Source organism: Lissotriton vulgaris, chromosome 5, assembly GCF_964263255.1.
Source record: "Lissotriton vulgaris chromosome 5, aLisVul1.2, whole genome shotgun sequence".
Classification (NCBI taxonomy): domain Eukaryota; kingdom Metazoa; phylum Chordata; class Amphibia; order Caudata; family Salamandridae; genus Lissotriton; species Lissotriton vulgaris.
The window spans coordinates 1,044,595,779-1,044,615,545 of NC_141693.1; the positions used below are offsets into that span (position 1 = coordinate 1,044,595,779).

The following is a 19,767-nucleotide window of genomic DNA, read 5'->3' on the forward strand; positions in this document are numbered from 1 at the left end:
TTAGTAGAAAGGATGCCCTAGTATGCAAGATCAGCTTGTTTGGGGGGTGGGGTGGGAGGTGGTGTATGTTGGATGGACTCTGAGCCTGAAGCTCACTCACATGCCCTGAAGAATTGATGGTGACCAAGAACACGGGTTTGATGGTTAAGAAACCATAAAGGACAAGATCCAAACTCTGCTGCTGCAACAGCAGATCTTACGAAGAGGGGCAACCTGATAAGAGGACAGATGCTCAAGCAGAAGAGTTCTGGATATCATACTCTCCGTGCCCATCCTGAAGCCACTAGGATGACTTTGTCCCAGTCTGTCCTGATTATCTTGAGGATTCAGGGCAGGAGTCGTTAGGGCAGGAAGGCATACAGGAGTCTCTAGTTCTATTTGATGTGGAACACATCACCGAGTGAGAGATTACTTGGAAACTCCAACACACTGAAGTGTTGATATTGCATGCTCTCAGAAGTGGCAAATAGATTAAGCCAAGGTTCTTCCCATTCATGGAAGAGACCTTGTGCCACCTCCAGATGTATTTGCCATTCTTCATCAGCCAGGTACCAATGGCTGAGTTTGTCAACCCTGGCATTCAAAGAGCCTGCGTGGTAATTCGCCACCAGGAAAATTCCTTGATGGTCCAGTCATTTCCAGAGCAGCAGGCCCTCCCTTGCACAGGGTCTGTGACCCCACCCCACTCTGTTTCCTTAGATTCATATGGCGGTAGTGTAGTCTAATAGCACATGTACCAGCATCCTACTGACGGATTTAAGGTTTTCAGCACCAAATTGAAGAGCTTCTGCTCCAGAAGGATGATACGGAAACAGGATTCCACCTGAGACCAGAGTCATGTGATCTCCACCTCTCCCATGTCTACCACTGACCCAATCCAGGTTCAGCTACCACCACTGCAGATCCTTTGCAGTCTCTTCCTAAATCTGATTGTGGTCAGACAGGATGCCTTAAAGTGGAGCCCACTGGGAATTCAGATCCCACGCAAATCCTGCATATGCCACTTGGTGTGCTCGACATGCAGGACGCTACACTCTCAGCAGCCTCAGAGTCGATCTCACTGAAATCCAGGCCGAGGCTGAAAGATTGGGATCATAACCTGAATGTCCAGGGCTCTCTTACCCAGGAGGAAAAAGGCATAAAACTGACCTGGATCCAGAATGGCTCTGATGAAGGGGGAGCATCTGAGAAGGAGTGAGGTGTGACTTTAGCATGTTTACAGTAAACCTCAAAGACAGGAGGTTTGCCAAGTCTGAAGGTGGTTGATGACTGCCTGGGGTGAGCCTGTCTTCAACAGCCGGTAGAGGAAGACTGGCACCATTGACCTCCGAAGGTGTGCTGCCACCACGCCCTTCACTTTTGTGAAGACCCGAAGGGCACTAGTAAGACCAAAGGGGAGCACAGTAAACTGAAAATTCTCTTCTCTATCCACAAACCATAGGGAGCACCAGGGGGCTAGCAGGACAGGAATATGGAAATAGGCATTCTGCAGGTTCAACACCACCATTGAGTCTCCAGGGTCGAGAACAAACCAGACGTGGGCCAGGGAGAGCATTTTGAATTTCTCTTTCTGGGTGGAGATGAAGAAGGTGCAGATCTAGAATAGGCTGAAGACCTCCGTCCTTCTTGGGCACCACAAAGCGGGAATAATAATAATTTCCTACTAACTGACACCTTCTCAATAGCCTCTTTGGCCAAATGGGCTTGCATTTCCTACCGGGGAATGGAGAGATAATCCTACATCAGTCGTTGGGTAGACAGTGGAAGATGCTGCTCTTAACTAACGGAAGGGTAAGCCTTTGCGATCAATTTGGACCGATGCGATCACTTGCCAGCCCAGATACTATCTGTAGATTCTGTCTTCCACTGGATGGCTGTGACCCTGTAAGGGTACACTAAAGGAACTTTGCAGGTGGGGCAGTTTTTGGAGGAGGGAATGAGTGGCACGCTTACCTGGACCATGGAGTGGGTACCATAGCCTCTCCAGCAAAACTTGTGGGCTCCCTGTTGAGCAGGATAGGTTGGCAGTAGGGAATGCATAAACCAAAGCTATGAAAGGAACGCCGGAAGTGTTGCTGGAGAAGGTGAGTGGAAAGGCCTAGAGAGCCAGCGGTAGCTCCTCTCTCTTTAAATCTTTCTAGAGCTGAGTCAGGCTGGTCCTTGAACAAGTGAGTTCCATTGAACAGCATGTTTATTAGAGAGAACTGAATGTAACTCAAGAAACCAGTGGATCGTAGCCACACATGGCGGTCGACGGCAACACTAGTGCCTATGGACCACCCAACTGAGCCGGTAGTGTCCAAGCCACAACAAATTGTGAACATGGCCGCATCACAACCACCCTGGGTGGCCTGTGAGGGAACAGGGCAAAGGTCGTCTGGAATGCCAGAAGGATTTGTGCCACAAAGTCCCAATAGGCTGGAGTATTATGGCCCAGTAAACATGAGGCATTGGTTGACCACAGAGCAAAGCTTGCGGAGGAGAACAAGCATTTTCCCAAATTCTCCAAGCCCTGTCAGGGGGGAGTGATCGGAACATTTTTAGGGTTGGTACACCTAGAGGAAGCTTGCACTACAAGTCTCTCTGAAGAGGGGTGCTGAGAGAGAAAAGCTGGGACACCTAGGGCAGGGATGTGGCACTTGGCAAGTTGCCAGTTAACTGGAGGTAGTGTACCTGGTTTAGTCCAGGCTTCTAGAAGGGTACCCATCAAGGCTTCTTTGAAAGGAAGGCTTGTAAGCAGACTAGCCAGGCTGCAGCACTTTGGTCAGGACGTTCATTTTGACCATCATATTGGATAGGGAGAAGACCGAAGACTTTGCGGGCCTACTTATGATCATGGCAGGAGGCAAATTTCTCTGTGGCTGGGCCAAGAGGGGTGCAAAAGCAGACTCCAAGGAGGTGTCCAGCCCACTAGCATCTTGAAAGCCGACCTTGAGAGTGGATCCGTCAACTCTGGAAACGGAACCAGGAAAAAGCTTTCAACTTGGAGCATCCCAGTGCTGCTTCTTCTCGTGCTTGGCAATAGAAAGCTTTACCTTGCGAACGCTGATGGCCTTCAGGTTCATTGACGTGAAGTTCTTGCAGGTCCTGTAGTCGTGGCCAGACCACAGACGCCACAGGCAAACCTGGTAGGGATCTTTTTCAGACATCTGTTTGTGACAGTCTTTACAGGGCTTAAAACCCGTTTTAGGGGGTGACAGCACTTGCACACTGTGAAAAGTATGAAGATCTAACCGACAAAAAGTAGTCTTTAAGTAAACTCCGAACCTGCATCTAGAGGCACAGAAACAAAGGAACTGACAGCACATGGGAGTGGCTCCTTTATAGGCCCCACATGTCATTTCCGGAGCTGAGATTTCATCAGTATATTGAGTGAAGTGAGCTACCCAGTAAACCTTTGGGGGCTGGGTGAAGAGTAATCAAATGGGTAAAAAGGCCTCCAAAGGAGTTTGTTTTCAAGATTAGATTTTATCAAAGTTAAATTAGCAGGGAAAAATACAATAGACCAAAGTGTACAACACAGGGATACAGGACAAATGTTAGAAAATTAATCAAACTCTCAGGCTATACAGAGAGTTTGATTAATTTTCTAACATTTGTCCTGTATCCCTGTGTTGTACACTTTGGTCTATTGTATTTTTCCCTGCTAATTTAACTTTGATAAAATCTATTTTTTGCATATACACATGTCCATTCGTTTTTATGTCAACATTTGTCTTAATGTGAAGTATTGTCATGTCTAGGTAGTCTTAGTCTTTTGACTTATTGAAATTAATTCAGCCCTGGATAATTCAGTTACCTATATCTAATTCATCTAAATAACCTAAGCTAATCTTGAAAACAAACTCCTTTGGAGGCCTTTTTACCCATGAGATTTCATCAGGGCACAGCTGCACGGTCCCACCTTCCGGCGTGAAGAGGTACTATGAAAAGGTTTCCTGATTAAGCCTGATGCCTGGGGAATATTCAAATGGTGAGGTATCTTCAGCTTGAAGTCTCAATCAGAAGACACATTTTAAGTTGCTGCTGGTATCTCACTTTTTTTTTTTCAAATTAATGTTAAGAGACAAGTTCATCAAAAGTACCATTGAGGCAACAATGACGGATTTAAACAATATGCAAGTACATGCCTTAGTAGTGGACTCGCAGACAATAGATAACTGTTTTTGTTTAAACATTCCTGTTGACATTTCAACAGACAATCGATAGGGCCAGCTATCACCTCAGTTGCTACCTGTATGCAGTGAACTCTTTTCTTCTCTGCCTGTGTGTGGTTACTGAACCACAGGTAAAACTGAAAATGGGTTACACTGTCTCAGCTATCGGCTGGGGCTATGTCAAACGGGTGCAAATGATAAATTTTGGAATTTGCTTTCCAGCGCAACACACGTTTTACAGTACTTTGCATCAAGGGAGGTGAGGGGTGTGTGTGTGTCTGTCTGTCTGTCTGTCTGTCAAATTCAAGTACGCCAGCACAGGGAGAAAGAAAAGCTGTGCCATAGCTTAGTAGATATGGTGGTGTTCTGTTATCTTCTTTTCATGAAACGTAGCATGAATTCTTTACAAATTTGCCCTTTCATGTTCACTTAATAAGTGCCTTTATTTTCTGAACCTAACAATATTTAAAACCATTGTGAACACTGAGGAGCAGATTTACATGCCCCATGCGCCGCCGGTGCTTAACGTTGCATGACGCACCGTTGGCGCAGCTTGCTAACGGATATTAACAAGCATAGGTAAAGTAACCCTGCGTGACTTAACCTGCGCTTGTAAATATTGCCCCTGTTCACGCAACACTTTGCGTGTTAGGGGCGGACATGGGTGCTGCTGTGGGTGTTCTCACACGACACCCATGTCCACTGATGCATTTCTAGATTTACGAGAAATCGTAAACCTGGAAATGTGTCAATTTGCCATGCCACCATAGGGGTGGCGTAGCCAAGCGAAACGAGAAATGTTTTCATTTTTCCTTGTTTTTTCCTTTTTCAATGCGTGCTGCATTCTACAGCACGCATTGAAAGAGGAAAATGCCTGCAGTGATTGCTTTTGTGCAGGAAGGGGCCCCTTCCTTCACAAAATTAATCTCCCCATGGCGCAGTCATCCTTGCACCATGGTGCAAGGGTGCCTGCGCCGGTGCATGGCAGCTGTTTCTGTGCCAGCGCAGGGGAGAGCACAGGAATGCTACATATCATTGTAGATATATCGCATTCCTGTGCTCTGAAAGTGCCGCAGCGTGGCGCAGCCAAAGGGCTTGTGGTGCCGCGCTGTGGCACTTTCTTGTACATCTGACCCTGAGGGTCCAATTTTCAAAAAAGGCGCAGGCAGCACCCAAAAAGGCTGTGTGGCGTTGCATGACAGGGAGGGAGCAGGAGAGCGCCATATATATACACAGAGATATGGCTCTCGCCGCGCCTTTCCCTGGCGCGGGTTTCAGCTGCCATGCGCTAGGCACACACCTTAGTGCTAAGTCTAGCATAGGTTTTGTACAGTAAGGGCACCCTTCCTGTACAAAATACTATGCGTAGATAGGTCTTAACACTTTTCCCACTTTGTATGTGTGCAACAGTGCAGCACACATGCAAAGACGGAAAAGAAAGGAGAAATCAAAACATTTCTCCTGTTAAAGCCTCCTTTGTAGTGGCGTGAAGCTAAACCCCGTCTACAATCATTTCTAGATAGGGTTTAGCTTCAAAAGGCATTGGTGGTAGCATGGGACACCCAAGTACCACCCATCAAACGCCCCTTTGGCACTAAGTAACGCAAAGCAGTGTGTTGCGCTGCTTTGCATTGCCTTTGAAGTAAATTAGGCAAAAACATTTTGTGCTGGTTAGCGTCACTCTTGTGACGATAACCCGCACAAAACATTTGTAAATCGACCCCTAAGGGTGTTCGAGCTTGGCAGATGGGCTACTCAATCACAAAAGTGACGGATATCCCTACAACTTATTTTAAATGCATGATGGCACTGTAATATGGTAAATGGGATACCTCCTGTTTTGACAACATTTCCCGTCTGCCAAACTCCATATAAAGTCCCTAGCCCCCTCCTACTATTCACCAGTTGGGAAAAGAAATCAAAGGAACACAAATCACATTTCTGGTAAATAAACAGCAGTCTACACCGATTCTTTGGTTATTACTTTATTTTGCTAATTTAAATTGAATAAGCAACTTAAACTATTCAGGCCACAGAACTTAACTATACAGATGCCTTTACTGCCATATTATATTAAACCTGATTAGGTCTGAGTTTCAAACAGACTGTAATGCAATCCTCAGTTTTCTAGGTTTGAGGCTTAACAGCAAGCTACACCAGTACCTTGAAATCCATGTATTCGCGGTCTTAAGCAATCTTAGTTAGTAACACCTGGTCACCTTCATTTACACCTCATCTACCAATACGATCAGTTGCATCTGGCAATTGCTGTTTTTTCACCAAGCAAGCGTGGGAATTATTCTGTTGCCTCGATGCGGCAACACGGTTGTGAATCCTGAATGGTTCATCCGAAATATGTGCATCTTGGTGTCCTCCTAATCTCCAGCTCTTTTTAACGAGGAAGGGTGATCCGCTCGCTGAACACCCATGGGGCTTTTGGGAATACGGAGCCTCACTCGGCTGTAGTGCAAGAGAGGATCCATGAAACTTAGTTACAAGGACTAACTGTATGAAGGTTACCCAGTGCGTAGTGTGGTTCCTCTGCGCCCCCCCCCCCCCAAGCTTCTTACTTGGGCAGATTTTTCTTAAGGTATTCCTCTTCCACTCTCCTCACATAAAACTCCTATCCCCAAGTGTTTTCATCCCGATCAACATTATATCATATAAGGCATCACAGGATCGCACCCTGACTGGCTACAGCAGCTTCTGCACAACAGAAGTCATGAACACCTATGTCAAAAAAACGTACAGACAATCCAGGATGTAGAACCATGGCTCTGCAATTCATTCAGTATCACTGAGACTGTACAGACCTGGATAACCCAATGCAATAACATTATTCCTCCAGTATCAGTTGCAGTCATGTGTTTACTAAACGTGTTACCCTCACCTAAATTACATGTACACCAGGAGAGGAGAAAAGAATCCTTCTAGCTGAAGGGGAAAAACCACACGAGGTCTCTGTGTTCGATAGAAGAGGTGCTCTTAATTGTGCAGTAACCCATACACGACTCCAACAGATTTATTAAAGGTTGAGCCACTGAGGCAACTTGCCATGCTCTTGATATAATAACTCGGTCAAGGGAGACTACTAGTAGCAACAGCACCTTGAGTAGGAGCAAAGGAGCAAAGAATAATGTTAGCTCATCTCTGTGAAGGATAGACATCGTTCTCCACCACTGAGGAAAGGATCCAAGCTAGATGTAAGAAATTGGATTATTATTTGGTGTGGGTGACTGCCTATCTCAAGAAATAATTACAATGCTTGTCAAAGTGAACCCTGAAAGTCTTCCAATTAACCTAAGGTCAACCGCCTGGTAGATCTAGAAAAGAGCAGGCAGGTTTAACTTAGGGCACTGTGTAAAGTATTTATGCAGTACCAAAACAGAAATAATGTCTAAATCTAAAACAATAAAAACCTCAAACCAAATTAGTAAAATAGAGTGAAGGAGAACCAAAAATATGAATTTTTAAAGCTTTAAGTAGAAATAGCATCAAAAAGCACAAAGCACCACAGTTTCACCGGTCGCAGTAGACAGTGACCTAGGTGCAATTTGAGGCTGACTGCGATGGGGCGTGGGTCGGAAACACCAAACAGGTTTGTGCTGGTCACAGATTTTATCTTGCGACTTAGTCCTTTTAAGTCCCAATCTACCACAGTACACTTCTATAGACCCCAGGATGTATAGGGAGACAATACCTATCTCACAGGGTGTCCGGCAGAGACCAACAGCAGGTTCCAGTCACTACTGGTCAGTTGAGTACGTCCAGAAAAATGCCTCTCATACCTAGTTGGATCCCTATAGCTTTAAAAGGAGGTCAGCCTTTTGAACCTTGAAGTCCTCTTCTTTTGTCCTGGGTACAGGGGAGAGCAGGTTCAGTCTTATGATCTTCAACAGGTCCAGTAAGTATTCTAAAGTGGGTCCTTGGAGGTGCCACATGTATGCCTAGTACTAGCTAGGGGGTGAGTAGGACTCCTGGACACTAACCAATTGGGTAAAGGTTTCTATGGCCACCTTACCCCTTATGGGCATTTCCAAGATGGCTAAAGTCTCTGACCCCACTAACGTCGGGCTCTGAGGGCTAGGGTGTGTGGGGGAGTGTACTATGATAATCCTAGTGTCCTTGTACATCTAACACTAAAATCTACAGGAAACTCTTGACACAAAAGGTTGGTAGGACAAAAGCAGAGTCCTTCACCAACCAGACAGAGAATCAACAAGAATTGTCTTGGGATCCTAGTCTCTCCCCTTTCAAGTATGCTCCAAGGGTTATTTGAAAACCCAGAGACCGAAGTATGGTACGATAAAAGCAGAGTTCATCAGCAACTACAAAGTGAATCCACATGAATTGTCTTGAACTCTTTTTCTCTCCTCTTTGAAGCATGTCCCAAGTGTGTGAAGCCAACAGTCCTGTCAAGCAAGATATCACACTGTAGTATCGAAATGATGCCTACTACCTCATGCTGCATAACCTGAGGAGTTCAGGAGAGTCAACTCTGCCCATTCAGGTCAGGCATTTGTTTTGCTCTTGGAAGACATTGTAAATCCATTCACATAAGGCAAATAACTGGCTTGAAGAAGCTAGCGCTTCAATGCATTTTTGCCTCCAGAAACTTCACGCAGGGAAAAGGTAATTTTTTGTTAATATTTATTAAATATCCGATTTTACCACTGAATTGAATCTTTAATATCTATTACAAATGGTTGTTTATTGTTCTAGCTTGTCCCATTCCCAAGATATAGGAACAGCTACGCCTCACACAGTGAAAAAAGCTTTTCAGCGCTAGTCATTTTAAGGACATGTTAAAATTAAATTTCTCCATGTCCTACTATTTTCAAATAACATGCACGCTGCCTTGTGGGCTACATAGGAGTGACTTGTAAACTTTGTACCACATATAAGGGACTTAAAGGCAAATTAAATATGGGGTAACGTGCACAAATTTCTAAAGCCAGGACAACTCCTTTACTGTAAAGGGCTCTTTGATCTTAGACTGTAAAAATCAGATTTAAAAATCAGAAATGGCAACAAATATGAGCAGAAAACCAGCCATGACAGGAACAATTAAGGACAAACACACTAGAAATTAAAACACATAATTTCTCCTTAGAGCCTTACCCCGCCTAATAAATACATGCTCATAGGATCACAAAATAATGCTCTTCAGGTTGGCTTTGGAGTCCTGCCTTCACTCTCCTGTCACACCATAAAACAGGTAAACAGGAACTGATGAGCACTCCAGCCAATCACACGTTGTTGCATCAGGAAATTATTCAGTCACTCAGAAAGGGAGCACACAGACCTTCAGCCAATCCACACATCCTTCAATAGAGCAACAGAAGATCTACCTGACCCTCTCTAACACAATCAAGTCAAAGCCCCTGCATAGGAACTTTGAAGCTTCAAATCATGAGTGTTTTGAGAATTTCGAATATTAAGGTCAACATTTTTCTCTTTGCCGCTATCCCTCGAAAATCCAATAAAACTTAATTTTTCCATGGGTAACTACAGAATTATTATATAATTCAATTTATGGTCCATATCACCACATTTAGAAAATGTGTTCATAAAAGTAAGAAATATAGGGAAATGTGGAGGAGTATTGGTTTAAATCACACTTTAAATATTCAGAGACGTGAGTGTTGCTTCAGTACTGCTGATACCGGCGGAAATCAGATGCCAGATACTGGAATGAGAGTCCCTGGACCAAACTACAGAATGTACCTCTTAGGGAAGAGAAACACACCAAATAACCCAATGGTAAATAAACCCTTGCCTGCCTCTTATATGAAAAGCAGTACAAGGCGATGGGCTGAAACACAGGAATGGTCTACTAGCAGACAATCACGTTACATTTTAGATGAGCATGTTGGATATCCAAGAGCTTTGAAGCCTCAGAGATACCATGTTGGCATTCATGGGATTATGGGTAACTCAAAACGTAATGGAGCTTTTCCATATCCATTTCAGAAAAGAAAGGATTTGAGTGTTCAAGCGTGCCAGGTCAGATCTCTGTGCCTTCGAGAACTCAGGTGTACCTGGGTGATCCTGGTTACAAGTATTGCCTGTCCAGGAACCACATATATGTGCAATCCCACTGAATGTCAATCAAATCCTGTTTAAGCTTTGACTTTCAGGGAGAATGATGATGAGCAGTCAAGACTTAGCCATGAAGGGGGCTAGGGTGTAGAACACGGAGGTGCAGCTAACGCTTGAGGTGCATACAATGGAAATATTGCCCAAACACTGTTATAGCTTTGATGAATGTGCACGAGCTGCTGCTTTGAATCATGATTCAATAGGGTTAGTAAAATGTATTTATTTAGCCTCTAAGTAAGTTATGTGTCTGTGGAATAACTTGGGGATAAGAAAGAATGAACTTTTGATGACAGAGTGTACTCTTTAAAAGCAAAATGGACCATCCAGCATTCCAAATGAGGTGGAAGGATACACACAATAGGTGACACTTTAGTACTACAAGGTCTCATGTCAGTGGTTGAAGGGTCCTGAATCAAAGAATCCAATGACTGAAGGAGAATGAACTAAAGGGCCTTACAGGGTTATAGAATATAAAATGCTCGTCATTAATCACAGCAAGTGCCATTTTAAGTGAAAAGGGAAGATGGTGTCAATCTGTTGTAATTGCCAAAGGACGCCTAAAGATGATCTTCCTCATCAAAAGGTAAATAAATGCTGGAGTTCAACTTGACATATGGCTACAATAAGAGGAGTGAATTGTTACATGTCTAATGTTTATGTTCCCTTTGGCATAAACAAATATGTTTAACAAATAACAGACCCAGATGAACATCCAACCTAGATTAGCCTGAGCAAAGAAATAGTTTACTTTATTTTTTGTTATTACATATTTTTGGTAGCACAGTTGTTTGAAATGATTGCAATGTTTGCAACACTTTTAATGGTGCAATATAACATTTGTTTGCTACTCAATGCACAAATATAACATGTGTTTGCTATTTAATGCACAGACTGTAGTTAAAAATAAGGTACAAATAAAGTGAACACTGAAAAGCAACTTAAGTGGAAAAAGGCAACAGTGCATATCGACAAAGCAAGTCCTGAACAGAGAAAAAAAAAACATTTTAGACATATTTCCTTCTATATCATGCTTGTTGCAACTTCCCCTTCTGCACTGCATCTGTACTAAGGTACATTTTTAATAGCCAATAACAAAATGAATACCAGAAAAGGGTGGAATATTGAAAAACGCATAAATATTGTACATGACAAGTGCACTTAAGAAAAAAGGACAAGGCAAAGAGACTGTCTTGGCCCCTTGATTGCCTACAGGCATACTCCCATTTGAACAGAAAGACGATTTGAGAATATCTTTCTTAATGGTGCAACAATGTTGAGGCAGTGTTTACAAAAAATAATTGAGAGAAACGTTTAATTTTCAAAAATCATCTAGTGATTCGATGGTTATGAGCAGAATGGTGTTCCTCAATTCTGGATTATAACATTAACAAAATTCAACTGCATTTTGTTGCACAAGGTAGTAACTGACTTCAGAATTACCTTCAACACTTGTGCAGGTCCCTTTCAACGGTACATCCCTGTAAACGCTATTGCAAATACTATATTTTTTGGGGGTCGAAGATTTGAAAAACAGTCTTGTGGACATTAGTACTAGCCCTCCAAAATGGTTTTTGAGGCTGTAGTACATAATCAATTCAATCTCCATTATAAAGTTATGAACACATCACTACAATAATTCAGAATCTATTACTCTAGTTCACTGAGGAGAAATGGCCAAACAGGTAGCCATTAGCAGCATGAACTGTTGTCCTTTAAATTACTACAAAACACACAAATGTTGTCTCATTCGGAAATAACCTGGCCCTTATGTAATACTATGTTTCGATCATTAATATCACAAAGAAATAGACTTCATCAGGTTATATGCGCACAGACTGTCAGTAGAAGAATACTGACCATCACATGTCCACTAATCTAGGTCAATGGCATGTACCTACGACACTGCCATTCTGTCAATATTTGCATAATCTAATAATGTAGGGAACAGACACAATATGTTTCCCCTTACTCCTAATAAGGAGATCTGTACCAAACATATACAAGGCAAAAATCAGATGCCTTTTGTTTATATTTATTATCTTATTCAGGCAATCGCCCTGTCCTCGTGGAAACAACAGCCAGTGCATCAACTTTTACAAAGCAATCACTGGAATTTGAAGGTTCTGTGCATCAAAGGTCAACTTAAGTCCCCAAAAACATTATTTCTGCAGTGAGTCCCAATATTACATGTCATAATATCAGCTAGGCCCTCACTTCTGGTGCTTGCTGAATACTGCTGATTTTTTAGAAAAATTACTTTGGCACAAACACAAGAAATGCATGGGATCTCCACCACTATATTTTCCCCAGTGTTTGTTTTTATCTTACCACGATGGCACGAGGAACTAACTCCGACAACACACACATACCTGCAGGGGGAATGCTTGTTAAGAGCAAAAAGCAAATCTTAAATGTAGACAGGGTTTTTTTTTATTGCAGCCAATTTCTAGTTCCATTTTGTTGGCTCAAATGGGTGCATGTTCTTTCTAAGCAAAAGCCCTAATGCTTTGTGATTCTGTAGTTTTCTGAAGGATGCTGTATGCCCCACGTACCATCATCAGTCATTAGAAATGCAATCCATTCTCTTTAAGCATTATGGGTATGACTTCAATGTTCTTAATAATAGAATTCTTCCATTTTTAGCACTGAGAAATCTAAACAGAAAAAGGCGGACGGACCAAATCATCTCACTCTAGATGCAGAATGTCTCTTGTTGAAGGACTCAGTGAGAAGAATAATGTTTATGTTTCAAATGTTCATTAGAATGTGTCCAAGATCACTGAAAAATGGAGCAAATAAATGTATTGGCTTCTGTTTATTTCTTTTATTCATAAACTACAGGAGCAATGTAGTAATACACCAATCTCAAGCACTTAAATAGAACATTTTGTAAGTGGCCGAAACCAAACTGAATGCGGTCACCTCAATAATTCATCCTCTCGCTCTTGCATAAGAAAACTCCCTGAGAGTCATTAGTGAGGCTATCAATTTGTAATCCTGAAAAGCGACTTTAGATTGCTGTTAGTTAAGTCAAATGGCTAATGGTACGAAAACACTGGTGAGAGAAGACATTAGCAAAATAAGAAAGGTGCTAGACATTATTTTGGTTACAAAAATTAGACTATCCTTTGATAACATTGTCTTTACGAAAAAAAAATACTTCTTATGGTACAGTATTTACACATTTTCAACACCCACGCAAGACCGCTGGACTGTGTACTTCATTTACTGCAATTGTTTGATTCTCACAATGCAGGAGCAAATCTCCCAACACAAAAACGATATAGTGTGTATGTATGGTACCAGCAAGACTGTCAATGTACTTCCAGATCTCTGCTTTGGCAATTGCCTCTTCACCCAGCCATCCTGTTTTTGCTGGAAGAAAACAACATTTGAGCGTAATATCGGTAAAGTTGGCAATACTGTTAAAGATTGATCAACAGGTTTGAATTAAGGAATTAAAAAAATGGATGTTTAGCCGGTGGATTAAAGGACTAAAAGAGTTTGAATAACCTACCAGGGGCCTACCCTACAGGCGTTCTTCTTTCATCACCATGTAGACGCACTCCCATCTGGCAGTCAAAAACCTGACAATTAAAGCTGTTTAAAAAGACACCCAGAGGGCACACACGCTGCTCTTAAACAGCATAGAGTATTCAGTAGCAGTGGTCTATGAGAAAGACTGCATCATCCAAAGCAAAAGCATTGTGTTGTTTATAGGCTCTTCTTGCTCAATAGGTGCCTTGCCAGCAGCCATCTAGCATAACAAAAACAATACTCAGGAAATCAAGCACATGTAAATCCCACACAGAAGCAATTATATGCTAAAGTCCTTCAAAAATCTGCTTACGGTGTCTACCACCGACAATCGAGGATCGAGCCTGCAAGCTTCACTGGCTGAGAATGTTTCCACAGGTATCCACTTGAAAGCCTACATTGATCAGCAATTAAGTTGTAACGTTAACAATTATACTAATCAAATTGTTAATGAGATATCAATGCCCATGGGACAACCAAGCAGTTTTTTTTGCATCAGGGAACATGACAAAACGGTAGTCATAGGGACAGATTTCCAAAACTGTCACCCAATGCAGGGCAGCAACCAAAAGTGCTGCGCTGCGTTGCATGACATGGAGGGAGCAGGAGAGTGCCTTATCTAAGTCGATATGACTCTCTCCTCCCCTGTCCCTAGCGCCGATTTAGCTGCTGTACACCAGGCACACACCGTAGCACCATAGCGCTAGGATCCTTGCCCAAGTCAACCATAGTACAGGATACCTTTCCTGTAAAAAATACTACTCCTAGACAAGTTTAAACACTTTTCCTACTTTGTATGTGTGCTTCACAGTCAGAAAAGAAAGGAGAAATACAAAGATTTCTCCTTTTAATGCCTCCTTTGAAATGGTGTTAACTTTTGCCGCTAAACACAGTCTACTACTGTTTGTAGATCGGGTTTTGCATCAAAGGCATGGGTGGCTGCATGGGAGGTATGACGTTACAACGCATGCTTTTACCACGCATGCTGTTACAGCTCCAGTTTTACAACGCAAACCTTTACAACGCATAGTGCTTTGGGGTGCTGGATAGTGAATAGTTTAATTTACTATTCCAACTCCAGTCCGCGTGTACACTAGGGAAGGTGTTGGATAGTAAATTAAATCTATTCCCTATCCTAGAGCGCCCCCAGCGCAATGCGTTCTAATGGTTTTCGTTGTAAAACCTGCTTTGTAATAGCACTGCGTTGTAAAAGTTTTGTTGTAAAGGATGTTTCCCGGCTGCATGGGAACACCCATGTGATGCCCCCTTGGTGCTGAGTAACTCAAAACAGTGCTTTGTGCTGCTTTGCTTTACTTTTAGGGTACTTCTCAGTGCAAAACAAGTTTTGCGCTGGAAAGTAAATTAGGGCAAAAGAAATGTTGTGCTGGTTTGACGCTAACCCAGCGGAAAATGTTTGTAAATCTACCCCATTGTGTCCTTTTCGAAAGCCTATTGAAGTTGTTCATTGGTCCTGAAATAGCTCCAGGTAGCATACAGATATATTCAGATCATGAAATGTTTGCTCATCTTAAACCCAACGTTTATGATCAACATCTGAAGGGGGAGGTGTAGGATCTTTACTTCTATAGGAGCCCGGAGGAAGAGCTCCTTAAGAAGGCTGGGCACGCTATAGCTTGCCAAGAAAGATCTGAGGTGACATCTCAGAAGTTCAGCACTTATTTGCAACTTTTTCCTTTTCAATCAAAAGAGGCACCACAAACCAAAGTCTGTTGGACCGAATAGTACAAACTCTGCTGATAATAAGGTCAGAGAGGTGGAGACATGGAAGATAAAGCTCCTTCAGAGGTTCATACCCACAAATACAGGTCTGCAGTGAGCACCAAATTTATTAGCAGGTGCATGGATGTCTGATGGCATATCGGATTCCACTCAGAAATGGACCAGTGAAATGGTTCAAGATGCTACCAGGTAAGGGCACTCTGTCTACCAAGCAGATGAACTCTCTTTGGTCTGAAAATGTGCCATGTTTCCTGAATCTCTATGGCTATTTCTGAAGGTAGCATGTTACTCTCAATTGACAGCGGAAATAACCCAAAACGAGAAACACAGGTTGTTACTGCATTTTTCCTTAAGGTGATGTGAAAATTGACCATCTCGTACGACCAGGGGGCACCCAATCAGAATCACTAACGAATTAGGTGAGACAAGCACATGGCAGTAGTTCTGCACTTCTTTGTTAATACTGGTTCTTTTATCATCCCTACTGTGGCAGTACTTACGGGACTGCCAGAGACAGGTTGAATTTCACAATAAACATTTTGGACAATACAAAAGAGAGTGATTTAGAGAAAGGCTAATGAGCAGAGGCTTTCATAACCAAGGAAGAAGTCAATGTCTCTTTACGGACAGAATATATCACTGACCAGTAAATTAGGTTTATATAGTATATCTCAACCACTGGTACATAACTGAGGAACAAATGTCCTCCTCATTGCTATCTTTTTCAACCACTAACAAATTCGCCGAGGAGGAAACCTAGTCCCAATAAGAGAAATAATCAGCAAGTTTTAATAGAATGTGCAATTAAGCTAATTAAGTGGGCTGTGCAATCTATGGCCAGGACTACAGAAGGTAGTAAAGACCTTGATCTGGACATGATGGCCAGAAATTCACCAACAGAAAACCTATTTGGATGAAAAGAGCACAATCCATTATGCAACATGACATGTTAGCAGGAAAGGAATCCAGCTGCTTAGTGACAGTTCAAGTCAAATTTAAAGTTCCCTCAATTTCTGAACGGGAAATCTATTGACCACACCCTAATGTATAGCTGACAGTGCTTCTTCTGTAGCCATGGAAAGTTACCATCAGCATCCATGGTGGCTAGCCATTGTGGACTACCAAAAGACACAGGCACAGAACTGACTCACGAAAAATCTAACTATATCAGGGAAAAGGGGCAGGCTGAGGAAAATGGGGCCGAATCTTCATGTTTTCAGAGAAGAAGACCATTAGTGGTTAACAGATCTATAGCTTTTAGTTAGAGATTAAGTAGGAGTTTCTGAAAGAGGGGTAGCAATATTAGTTAAAAGCTTAAATCAATGTAAACTTCTAGATTTCCAAGAATAGAATTTCCAATAATAAAGAAGGCCCAGAAGTTTAGGGCTGGGGTTAACCCCGCCCCTCAGTGCTAGGTACTTAAAGAAGAGAGGATGCATTTCTGATATTGAACGTCTTACCTGAGAATGGGCTCACTAACTTAGTTTTATTAAAAGATGTACTGCAACTATTCTTTGCAAGCTTTTTGTGCTTTCTAGAAGCAAAACGATAAGACGTTCATCTTTCCAGCAACTGACAAAATGAAGAACTGGAATTTCAATTAATAATTTTAATTGGAGTGACTCGACCTCACTTTGAAATGATGGAAACTGGTGTCACAAAATGCTTTGGTCCCAGCTGGACCAAACTTGTAAGATTGCCTCAACCACTAGAAGACGAGACGTTTTGCACTTGTACATGTGGCCTTCAAGGGCAGAGTGCCAAAAGCCTCATACTGTACCTCCAGAGCACGTGTTCTTTAATGGGGGAATTTGACCATGGAAAGGCTACTTTAAAGTTTATGGACCTCTAAGACTCACTGGTATTTTCAGAAATAGCGACCCGATGTCACAACTCTTTTACAACAACTTTACCAAGTAGGTTTTAGCTGATAGCCATCTTAGGCAGTTGGGGAAAAGTCTATTCTGTCAAACAAAATAGAAAATCCTTTTCCATCAATTATAGGTGATTCCTGAGTAGAGGAACAGCCAGTCACACGCACAACAGACAAGAGCTGGCTAGAAGTAGGTTGCCCAAGTTGAAGATATTTCTATCTGGGCCCACGTACACAGCGCTGCAGCCCACATATTGTTTACCTTGATGATGAGGCACGGTTACCCCCACATTCAAAAACAAAGAAATGGCATTCCAAAAGAGATAACATCTCAGTAGGCTTTTAAAAAGCACTCAAGGAACAGTTCCCAGAATCCAACTCAAAACTAAAAATTAAAAGACTTTAAAAGGGTGATTCCTGTTTTTTAAACAGCTTTAAATAGCAGTTTCTACTTGTCCCTAACACCTGGTCTCGAAACCACAAGTCCAGAATAAAAGAGTGAAACATTTTTTAATAGTGTATATTGCTAATCCCGTCTCTATATTAGGCAGAAGATGGGTAAGCATTTCCACCATCGCACACGCACACCATGTCGTGTTTCAAGCTTTGGTCCTATATGCCCGCTTAAATCTTGGGTTTGGCCCCCTAATTGCTATTTGGTTGCACACTGTGGGATTAGGTCAAATACCTGTAAAACTAAAAATATCAAGCTCAAAGAGGTTATACAAAGCATATATGCTATTTACATAGATCGCTTTATATATACATGGTGTGTGTAATTGCATAAACGTCCACGTGATTAACTGGGAGGCAACCCTGGATATGCTTGTAGATTATTGTTTGGCAGGTGCTGTACAGTGGCCATTTGGCCACAAAGGTCTGTAGAAAGGCAGACGTGGTGATGCTGAAGCCACTGTCTTCAGATTTCAGTGGCTGCAATCTCCTCAAATTGGATCTCTGACCCATGAAGGTCAAACTCATCGAGTTCCCTGGCCTCCAGCTCCAAAGTGAGCTGCCTAATGTCCCTTTCCAGCTCCCGGTTGCGCCGGTACATCTGGATGTAGTTGTGCTGGAGCTGCTTCTGGTACCGGATAACTTTCTCCTTCTCCTCATACCACGTGCGGCGCTCGTCCTCAAAGTTCTCCAGCTGCTCCTCACTCCGCCGGCGTTCATACATCAGTTCCCCCCGATACCTCTCCACCTGCTGCATTAAACTCTGAAGCATGTCCACACTCTGGCGCTGCGCCTTGGCCTCGTCGCTCTCATACATCAACATAGCCTCCTCTTGCTCATGGTAAAGGCTCAGCCCATGGCGAGTGCCTACTATTGCAGCCTCGCGGAGGCTTACTACTTCCTGGTCCAGCTTTCCTGCTTTCTCCCTCAGCAGTTCAGCTTCGTTCTTCTTACGCTGGAGTTCATTCTCACACACCTCTAGTTCCAAGGTTTTGGTGTGGGTGCTGTCCTGCAGCTCCTGGATCTGTTCCTCGCTGGCCTGCAGCTCGGACCGGGCATCTCGGAGTTGGGATCGCAGGAGGAGGATCTCGTTGCTTTTCAGGGCCAGCTCAGCGTGAGACTCTTTCATCTGTTGCTTAAGCAGTGATATCTCCCCAGACTTCTGGCAGACCTGCAAAATAGCACATGTATATTAAACACACGTAAAATTATGCCTACAATAAAAATGTTACACATTCCGCGAAGCCTGCTTGGATGGACAGTGCTCGATATACACCAGCAGCAGGCTAAAGCTTCAGGCTATATTTGCATCATCCACGCCCTACTACGTGCTGAGCAGAGAGGAGCCTCTGCACAGCAACTTGCAGGATATTGATACAGTCTTACATTGTGAGCTTGAACCATAAACTGCTTCTTTGGATTTTCAGCAGAGTGCAGTACATCACACTGTGCAATTAAGTTACTTTACTGCTTAGTCCTTGTATGCTGTTAGAACACAGGTGCACTACACATTCTCAAGAAATGACACGCCTGGGCCAAAAGAGATCGATAACTTCAAAGGGCACATTCAGAAGTCAGTAAAATGTCCATGGAAGTATTTGATTTTTTTACAAATTGTGGCAAAAGGCAGCAGTTGATCCAATTTACAAATCCTGATAACAAAGCAACAACAGAATACTTGGTAAGCATAACACTTGCTTTAAACTATAAAAGGCAATACAAGGTCGAGCTACTGGTGTTACAAATGCTAGTTTGCATTGGCTTTAGCTAAAGCTAAAATGACCACCTGGCTCTCTATTTTTTCATTTTTCATTTACCATTCCAACATGGCCGACTGACATTTACAATGGTAAATTAACATTAAGCAAAGCACGTTTGCATAGAACACAAAAAGCCAGTGAGCAG

At 42.7% G+C, this 19,767-nt stretch overlaps 1 protein-coding gene across 2 annotated transcripts in view; it reads right to left on the minus strand.

The window, feature by feature from the left end:
* Positions 1-10,977: 10,977 nt before the first annotated feature.
* The window catches only part of LZTS2 (leucine zipper tumor suppressor 2), a 778,631-nt gene continuing 769,841 nt past the window's right edge, over positions 10,978-19,767 (minus strand). For both annotated transcript variants that reach the window (XM_086922677.1, XM_086922678.1), the window contains one exon: positions 10,978-19,033. In XM_086922677.1, coding sequence (XP_086778803.1) covers positions 18,329-19,033 — 705 coding nt within the window. In that variant the 3' untranslated portion in view covers positions 10,978-18,328. The remainder of the gene's footprint in view (positions 19,034-19,767) is intronic.